Source organism: Gossypium arboreum, chromosome 8 (genome assembly GCF_025698485.1).
Source record: "Gossypium arboreum isolate Shixiya-1 chromosome 8, ASM2569848v2, whole genome shotgun sequence".
Lineage (NCBI taxonomy): Eukaryota > Viridiplantae > Streptophyta > Magnoliopsida > Malvales > Malvaceae > Gossypium > Gossypium arboreum.
The window spans coordinates 32968147-32977292 of NC_069077.1; the positions used below are offsets into that span (position 1 = coordinate 32968147).

The 9146-nt window shown below is 36.3% G+C and overlaps 3 protein-coding genes across 6 annotated transcripts; 1 reads left to right on the forward strand and 2 right to left on the reverse strand.

Moving 5' to 3' along the window:
• Positions 1-521: 521 nt before the first annotated feature.
• Positions 522-2220, forward strand: LOC108467414 (two-pore potassium channel 5-like). Of its 2 annotated transcripts, XM_017768015.2 has the most exons (3): positions 522-968; positions 1091-1679; positions 1763-2220. In XM_017768015.2, the coding sequence occupies exons 1-3, from the start codon at positions 608-610 to the stop codon at positions 1908-1910; spliced, it is 1098 nt and encodes a 365-aa protein (XP_017623504.1). In that variant the 5' UTR covers positions 522-607; the 3' UTR covers positions 1911-2220. The 2 variants fall into 2 exon arrangements, with proteins under 2 accessions (XP_017623504.1, XP_017623503.1); XM_017768014.2 differs by having other exon boundaries at positions 618-1679.
• A 2137-nt stretch (positions 2221-4357) lies between these two features.
• Positions 4358-5257, reverse strand: LOC108467415 (protein RADIALIS-like 3). 3 transcript variants are annotated; one of them, XM_053031890.1, is made up of 2 exons: positions 4701-5257; positions 4358-4556 (listed from the first exon to the last, which is right to left on the reverse strand). In XM_053031890.1, exons 1-2 carry the CDS (start codon positions 4961-4963, stop codon positions 4511-4513), a joined length of 309 nt encoding a protein of 102 aa, XP_052887850.1. In that variant the 5' UTR covers positions 4964-5257; the 3' UTR covers positions 4358-4510. The 3 variants fall into 3 exon arrangements, with proteins under 3 accessions (XP_052887850.1, XP_017623507.1, XP_017623506.1); XM_017768018.2 differs by having other exon boundaries at positions 4358-4561; XM_017768017.2 differs by having other exon boundaries at positions 4358-4603.
• A 908-nt stretch (positions 5258-6165) lies between these two features.
• LOC108468242 (pectinesterase-like) lies at positions 6166-8567 on the reverse strand. Its single transcript, XM_017769134.2, has 2 exons — positions 7360-8567; positions 6166-7006 (listed from the first exon to the last, which is right to left on the reverse strand). Exons 1-2 carry the CDS (start codon positions 8333-8335, stop codon positions 6309-6311), a joined length of 1674 nt encoding a protein of 557 aa, XP_017624623.1. The 5' UTR covers positions 8336-8567; the 3' UTR covers positions 6166-6308.
• Positions 8568-9146: the final 579 nt, after the last annotated feature.

Here is a 9146-nt window from a genome sequence, read left to right on the forward strand (position 1 = left end):
ATTATATGGAGCCATTCTACGATACCATGGGGTGCATCCACAGGAGGTTCTGTAAACTTCATATCCTATGGGAAGCTCTTAGTTTTTTAGCAGCAAATTAGAAGCACAAAATCCTAGTCAATCCCTACGTTCAAAATGACATTGAGCTAAGAAGCTTCTAGCAGGAATGAAGCACAACTGCAACTTGAAACACATGGCCTGTGTTGAAGTCGTAATCAAACTAAAGTGCTTCGTGGCAAGTATTCATGCTGGATCAGAACATTTCCCAAATAACTTACATAAAATTTATATGAAAGTAACTCAAATCTTAAAATTTCGATTTTCAAAACTTCAATATCATTGAATCTGAAAATTAATATTTAAATTAAAAAATAACCAATCGGAATAAAAAACCAAATCAACTGATGTGAGGTAACCAATTATTTTAGTGTGAATAATGATGATCCTAATTATAGGGGAAGTGCATAGTTTATATGATTAGTAGTAAAGTAATTTTGTTGGTATAAAAGTAATATTTTTTTAAGCGGCAGTGGCTATGGGCATGCAATGATTGCTTGGAAAGAGAAAGAACATGCTGGTTCATGCTTGCTCAGCCTAATCGGCACAAATGGCAAAGATTGGTCCCATTAAGCTAAAAGATTGGACGATCCTCAAACAAAACTACCCCACAGCACTTAGAAATCAACTGTCCCTCAACTACCCCCACAATCTCAGACCACTGTCTCTGAGATGGAAAATGAGCCTTTTCTCTCCCTCCAATCAAAACCTCAACTTCGACCCACTGTTGCAGACGACCATCATGGCACACCATCAGAAATCCAAGACAACTCACAAATTCAACGCCCTTCAAAGAAGCATGGTTCTCTCCATCGATGTAAAACGGCTCCAGCCATGGCTGTCATGCGTGACCGGAAGCCTAAAACACCCCAACTGCCTAAACCAAAATCCGAGTCCAGCACCATTATCAGGCAAGCTTTTTTCTTGCTATCCCTTTACTTGTTGCTCGGTGTTGCTATTTACTCTTTCAACAGAGATGAATTCTCGGGTATCGAGACTCACCCGGTTGTTGATGCTCTTTACTTCTGTATAGTCACCATGTGTACCATCGGCTACGGTGATATAACCCCTTTAACCCCAGCTACCAAGATCTTCGCTTGTGTTTTTGTGTTGGTTGGTTTTGGTTTCATAGACATATTGTTGAGTGGGGTTGTAAGTTATGTCCTGGAATTGCAAGAGAACATGATTTTGACTGGTATCCACATCAAGAAATCGCAACAAGGATTTTCAGCTAGGAACTACATCGTTGATGTAGATAAAGGAAGGATGAGGATAAGGCTTAAGGTTGGGTTAGCACTTGGGGTCGTGGTGCTGTGCGTTGGAATTGGAACCTTGATGTTGTACTTCTTGGAGAACTTGGACTGGATCGACTCGGTTTACTTGTCGGTTATGTCTGTTACTACGGTTGGGTACGGAGATAGGGCATTTAAGACCCTGCCTGGAAGGTTGTTTGCGGGTGTTTGGCTATTGATTTCAACGCTGGCTGTGGCTAGAGCCTTTTTGTATTTGGCTGAAGCTAGGGTCGATAAGCGGCATAGGAGGATTGCCAAGTGGGTGTTGCATAGAGATATCACTATTCAGGATTTACTAGCTGCTGACATCAATAACGATGGCTTCATCAGGTTGGATTTCAATCCTTTTTAGCTATTTTTCTATGAATATATGACAATTAATATCTATTTTTTCTTGAAAATTGTGGTTGCAGTAAATCGGAGTATGTCATTTACAAGCTGAAAGAGATGGGGAAGATTGGGGAGAAAGATATATTGCAGATATGCGATCAGTTCAGCAAGCTGGACACAAATAACTCTGGGAAACTAACTCTTCCACAGCTCTTAGAAAATCGCTTGTGATATTTTTCTGCAGATAAGCTTAATTTATAACTTATATTCTTTTGGCTAGAGATTCTAGAGGTTATCATTTCATTCTTGGATGAGCATTGAATGGGAAATTTTATGCACATTCAAGCTAGAAGATCTCAATTCTATACTTTTCTCGAGCCGCTGTGATATGAAAAAGAAAATGGAATTAGCAAAAAGATAGAATGGGCAACTAGATGCTTCTGATATCATTAGTGTCTGAAATCTGAATTGTAAATCTTTGTTGTCAATGTATTCATTATCCAGACAATGGAATACAATGGAAAGTAAATATATTTCTAAATGATGTTTCCCTTTTACCCTTTCTTTCTTTGAATTAGCTGCAGATAAATAACCACTTGTCCAGAAAATATATATGTAAAGAGATGGGTTGAGGATTGAGAGTGGTCTTTGAAGTTTAAAACTTGGAACTTTTGCAATGAAGCAGCCAGTGAAGATCCTGGCTTGGGAAATCCCCGGGCTGCTGTTTGTTTTGGTAATTCAAGTACAATAATAACTAAAAAGAACCAAAAGAAACAGAATACAAGGTGCAGTAATTGACTTGTTAATGAGTTTTGTTCTATTTTCTTTGGAACTAGCTAGAGAATATGATTCCTATTGCTGGCGACTGTTGTTTAGTATTCGTTTTCTTTATACTTAAAGTTGTTTGCGACAGTTGATTCAGTGGGCGAAGAGTTGTAGATAAGTGAATGAGGGAAGGTGATCAGAATTTGGATTCTTTGAGGAGATTGGTATTTGAGAATAAACAGAGAGGTAGCAAAGACTATAAGGAAGAGAATTGTCTGTAGATTTTTGAAGGGGCATCTCAGTCATTCCCAAGATGCCACACGTTGTCCCGTATTAGTTCATACATCTTGGAACCCAGTTGGTCTATTGATGTCCTGATCTTGTAGGTATGAGTTGTCATATCAAAACAATAGATATATCTGATGTGCAGGTGGCAGATTCTTTCCACGTCAAGAGTGTGGTCCTTAGTCCTTACTGTGTGAGTCTGTGAAGTTTTGGGCTCGCAAAGTTACGTGCTCGTAGGGTTTTGATCTAGTTCTTAGGTCACAAAAAGATTCTAGTCTACGGCGTTGAGCAACGAGGTTGGCAGGAGATGAGGGGAGCTTGTGTAAGTATAACACTTAATTTTGATTTAAACTAATCTAGTGTTCTTTTTTTTTTTTTTTTGACAAATCTAATCTAGTGTTCTAATTTGTTGTAAATGGGGCAGATTAAACCCTGAAGCACAAGGTCACAGGGGCGTATGACAGAGTTGGGATAGGGATGCACCGCCGAGTCAATATCTTTCTGCAGTCGAGAAGAAGCTATACTTTTTTTTTCAGGTGGAGGGAAAGGGTTGTCGGTGTTCTAATCTGAGATTTGATGTCACCAAAAAACGATCAAAAGAAAATGGTTGGGTTCAGTTAGTATTGATATTCAATGAGACTACAATTGGACTTGAAAATCAGAGGACAGCACAGTAAGCATATTTTTTTTCCAAAACTGATGCAAACCGAAATCTTGTCTCTTGCTAGCAGATATATTACATATTCATCCAATGAAAATTACTCAAAAACCTTGTATTTTCAACGGGCACTCAAAATTGCTAGTACAGTTTCAGTTTAGTAATATTGTACTGTAATCCTCCGAACTTTAGGTTTTGTAGCATAAATATCTGAGATGACAACGTAGACTCAAACCCACTTCCCTGGTTTGCTAAAACCGCCATAATGGCTCATGAGTTGGTCATAAAAGAAGGATTGAGGCATGAGGTGATTGTCCAAATAGCAGGCTTGGCTTGGCTTAGGCTTTGAAAGATGCATTGAGACTAGTTTGAGTGAGCTGAGAAAGATGGGAAAGGCAGGCAAAAGACACGGAGCAGGCTCTAACCAACAGCTTTCTCCTGTTGTTTGTCCGCCCATGCACTCTCCTCCATTTTACATCTTTTCTGCCATTATTTTCTGGTTTTCATTATAATAGCCAACTGATTATATTTAGATCCTGGTTCATGTTCATGAGTGTTATTAGCCATGAAGACTATCTCATTCTTCTGCAAATTGACCCAAACAACTGACATTAGTAGATGTTTCCATATCAGTATTTTTTCTTCTGTATGTCAATTAAATATGTAAATTACTGTTGAATCTTTACATGCTTGAAAGGGAAGTTTGCGTATCATTTTGAGGTTTGATGTTCAAGCAATAAAGAAAACCAAATATAAAAAACCATCTCTGCATTGATCCTGCGTGTCATTGTTCATTTCCAGGCAGTAATGCCAAAAATCATTGCGTGAATAAAAGCTTAGTTAATCCCACTGGATAAAGACTTTAACTATTAATATTATTAATTTTCTCGGGTATTACTTTTTTTTTTTTACTCACATTGCAAAGTTTCCTTTTTCAAGTTATAATGAAAAAGAAAACGTTACGTTCATATTTAAATATACCAACAAATCAAAGAGTTAAATTTTTCAAACAAATTCAGTTTTAGACAATAAAAAGATTAATTACATCTAGGAAAAAAAAAGATATACCTTTAGAAATGAAACATTAAAACAACATCCAGGCTTGTTGAAATGCTCTGCGTTCTTATGGAACATAAGCTATGGCGGTCAGCATCAGCAACCAGCAGTGTCTAAGCTGTGGAGATGGATCAGTTTATGTCCAATCGAACCCAAAATACTACAAACATCATAAATATCAACAAAAAGAATTGGGAGAAGAGAATCAAAACATTAAGAAGCTATGATCAGAAAAGAAAGAGATTATATATGCGTACTTATTATCTCCATCAGTCCAGCATACTGATTGAGGTTCACCACCAAGTTTTTGGTCAAGTTTGCCCGACTCTATATACTGCAAATCCTCCAAAAGCACGACATAGTGTTTTTGCACATCTTCTGCACTTTTTTCCCCTCCAACCATGGCTGCAATCACTTCCCAACGATCCGGCTGTTGCTCATCCACCACCGCCAGAGCCACCTCAAACAGCTTGTTTTCCTCCCAGCTCCACCCGCTTAAAACTTTTGGAAACTCATCCATTCTTCACCCTCTTAACACCCCCAGTGTTTTCCTTTTAGGGGGAGGGGTGTAGATGCCTGTTGTGAGCCGCAAATCTTTCACTTTTTAATTGTGTTTTTTCTTCAGGATCTTTTTGTCAGAGACGACAGTTTATCATAACCCAATCAACCATTTTTCACGTTTTTTCCCCCAAATTTCTACCTTGAAACTAAGGAAAGAGACTTTTTTGGTGGGCAAGATTAGAGAGATTACTGATTAGCCGATTTTTCCAAGTTCCCAAGCGGTTGCAGTTGAGAGGTGGGTCATTTTTCATGCACAATTTATAGTTTTTTTTTTAAATTTAAAAACCATAAATATTTAAAAATTATAATTTGTAAAAAATATATAAAATGAAAAATAAAACTCTTTAAAATTCAAAATAAAAATATTTTAAAAATATAAAAATTCTAAAATTCAATGTTATTAAAATCGGATCTGGACAGTTTGGATCAAGAACTAGCTAGAGTATCAGTTCGGCAAAAGTAAAAAATTGGTTAACCCACGAACCGGAACAGACTGATTGAATCGAGTTAAAAAACCAGTTGACCTAGCAGTTGAACCGGTTTCTATATATCTTTAAATAGTTTTTATTTTTAATAATTTATTTGCTTTGAACTAGTTAAACCGATCATTCTGGGAATCAATTGGTTAGATTTGTTCAAAACCAGTTCAACAAATTTTTTAATTTGGTTCAAATAGTTCGAATTGGCATGGTCAACCATTTTTTACCTTTTGCCGAACTAATGCCCCAACTAATTTCTAGTTCGACTGGCCACTCTAGTCTAGTATGAATAACATTGAATTTTAGAATTTTATATAATTAAAATAATTTTTATTTTTTGAATTTTAATATTTTAAAAAATTTCAACAATATTTTTTATGAAAAAGAATGTAGAAATTTTGTTATATATTATACTCTTTTTTTTTTGACATTATCATATATTTTAAACATAAAAATGAAAAATGGACCCAAGATTTAAAATACATATTGTAGAAAGTTAAAAGAAAAAGTTGATAAGCTAGGGCTTTGTATATGATTTGAGTTAAAAGAAAAATATTCTTCATATTATTTTGATCTTACTCTTTTCCCTAATTACACAAAATCATAAGCGATGAAAGTTTAAATGAGCAAATTCCGTATTAACTTCTAAGATGAAGATTCAAAATTTGTTGATTCACTAAAATTATAGTGTAAAAAGGAATCACAGACCAACTCTTCCTTCTATTTTTTTTATTAATTATGATTTAAGAAAGTAAAATTATAGATTTTCAGCAGATAACACCATAAACTTCTTTCTATGGCCATGATTTTTTCATTTCAATGTCTTCAATATCTTAATCCAGCAGTGAACGGAACGCCAGTCAAAGGCAGCCAATTTTCTTTGCTATGAAGGAATGCTTCGACAGTGAATTTCATCGCCGTTGCTTTGTCTATCTTGTGGTAACCCTTCCAATTAACTCTTGCATCGAGGTTAGCACCAGGGCCACGATTATTGTATTCTGCATAATAGAGGGTATCTTCGTGATTTTGAGTAGCAAAGGGCATCCATCCTTCACGCCTAATGAAGTCTCCTAACGTAGACTCCATGATAATAGTTGTAGAGTACGGCTTCCATGGCCTGCCCAAGTATGTCGGGAACTTAAATCTGTCGATGAAGAGCTTTTGCTCAGGGACAATCCTACAGTTTTGGATTACAGTACCGGTATTCTCATCAATCCGTGTCTTACCCTGTGCGGTCACCATGTTAGATTGACCTTCCATTGGCCTCCTCACAATTAACAACGAGTTTTGGATTACAGTAGGAGAGTCGCCAAAGATAAAGTCAACAGTTCCAGAGATGACACAATTACGAAAAAATTGGCGGTTTGCGTGATTGTACAAGGTGTCTTGGTAACCATCCATTCTGCAATTGAAAAAAGCTGACTTATCTGATTGAATTCGAAGTGCCACTGCCTGATGCTTTTCAGGACCAGCATTGTTTTGAAATCCCATGGATTTGGCAATAAACCCACTTCCAATAGCCGCTGAAACATTAAAATTAAAGAATTATATATTATAAAATTGTCATGAAGAATATATTGTCATAAATTAACCAGTTCAGTGAATGTTATTATTGTATGCAATTGACCTACATTTATTATGAATCCAATTAGCGTTCATCCTCTACCACATTCAAGGGTTTATAGGGCCAACTTGTTCTCTACCTGAGGTGAATATCATTTGTTTTATGAGCATGTGAAAAGCTTACAATTGTATGTTACTTATATATTACTAGTTGTTACGAGTTATGAGATAATGTCAGCATTATGAACCTTGGTATTAATCAAATCACATATTCATAGAGCAAAAAATATGGTTTGAGTTATTAAAAACTTACAGAAAGTGGCAGTTTGCCAGGTGGTAATTCCACCGCCATCTTTTACACCCTTGCGACCGGCGACAATAGTTCTTCTTGGACCATCACCGAACATAAGGATGTTGGTGTATTGTTTGTCCACGGTGATGTACTCATCATAAATTCCGGCCTTGATGTAGATTATATGTCGGTTTATGGAGTTCTTGGGAGCGGCAGCTAAAGCTTCAGTAATGGTCTTGAATTGGCCACTACCATCCTTAGCCACAACAGCATTTGGTTTCAAATTGCTATTATCAATCTTAGCTATAAGCTTGCGGTCTGTAGTTGAAAACCATGAAGGATAGTTTGTTTCCTCAACAGAAAAAAGTCTACGAGTGTTAGGACTAGCCAACTCGGAACCTAACTTGGTAAGAATTTCGATCAACTTTGTCACAATTGTCAAAGCATTAGCTGCTTGTTCACTAGAAGCAACAATAGCCTCTTCCATGGTTTCTCTCCAGCTGCTATCATGTTCAAATCCATCCAAGCATGATTGTTGGTATGAGATAACAGCGCTCAACCAGGTCCTAAAATCGTTTATGCGATCACCAATGTTATGCAAATCACTTCCATCTACGTCAGCGTATGTTGCCTTAAGTGAATCAATGGCATATTGCATCATGTCCTTACAATCATTCAAGGCCATCTTTGTGAGGCCATTGTCCTTAGCTTCAGCAATCTTGGAGTCAGAAAAGTTGAGGAACTTTTTGACTTCTTCTTCAGCAGCATAGATAACCTTTTTAACGAATTCTTTAGGATCAGTGCTGTTCATAGAGGCGAAAGTCTTATGACAAGCATCTGGATAATGAGTAGGTGAACAAATGCTAGTCGCAACCTTCATTTCAGGAGACAATTTACCCTTAGCATCACGAGAATGATTAATTGTAGTAACCACGCCAATAGCGACTCCCACCACAAGAATGATGGAAACCCCTGCAACAACCACTTTATTGCTCATCTTTGTTAATTTCCTCTTCTTCTTCTTCTTCTTCTTATTATTATTATTAAAGAGACATGTTCCTTCGGCTGGCTATGGTGAAGAACCATACATAGCACCACTTTATATATGATTCTTAAACCTTAAACCAACCGAGAAGGATAAAAAGAAAGGAGCAATAACTGTATTGGAAAGCAGAATTTCTCTTGGCCTTCTTGTTTTGTTAATTATTATATTAAATCGGTATGTATTGGGGGATGGTGTTTATAGCAAGTGGGATCCTCTAAATTAGGATTCTTTACTTAAAAATGGACGATGGTTACCAAATTTCAAGTGGATAGGTTACAAAGTTGTGGTCTGTCTGAGACAAAGGGTTTCACTTAATAGGGATTTAGACCCCAAAAGAAGGAATTTTAGTTACATCGCTATTCATCTTTCACAAACAAAGAAAAAAATTTTAATTTCATCTTTTTAAATGTATATCAACATTTTCGATTCATAATATCCTAAGTTTTAGTACTTTACTACATAAATATATCATGTTTTGACTCAAACAGGACATCACATTCCATTCCTTGAAACAAGAACTAAAAACATTGGCCTTCTTGTTTTGTTTTCAACCGATGTGTACCCTCTTTACAATTTACGCTTCAGAAAATGTTATCAACATTTAGACATGTTCACATTCTAACTGTTGTACATATATATTGGTCTAATCAGACAAAGAAGTCGTTTGGGCCGGGTGCATTTATTGTCCTCACAACCATACTAACCATTTTAGTATTTATATATATTTTTTAATTTGATAATTATCTCTTAATTTACATACTTT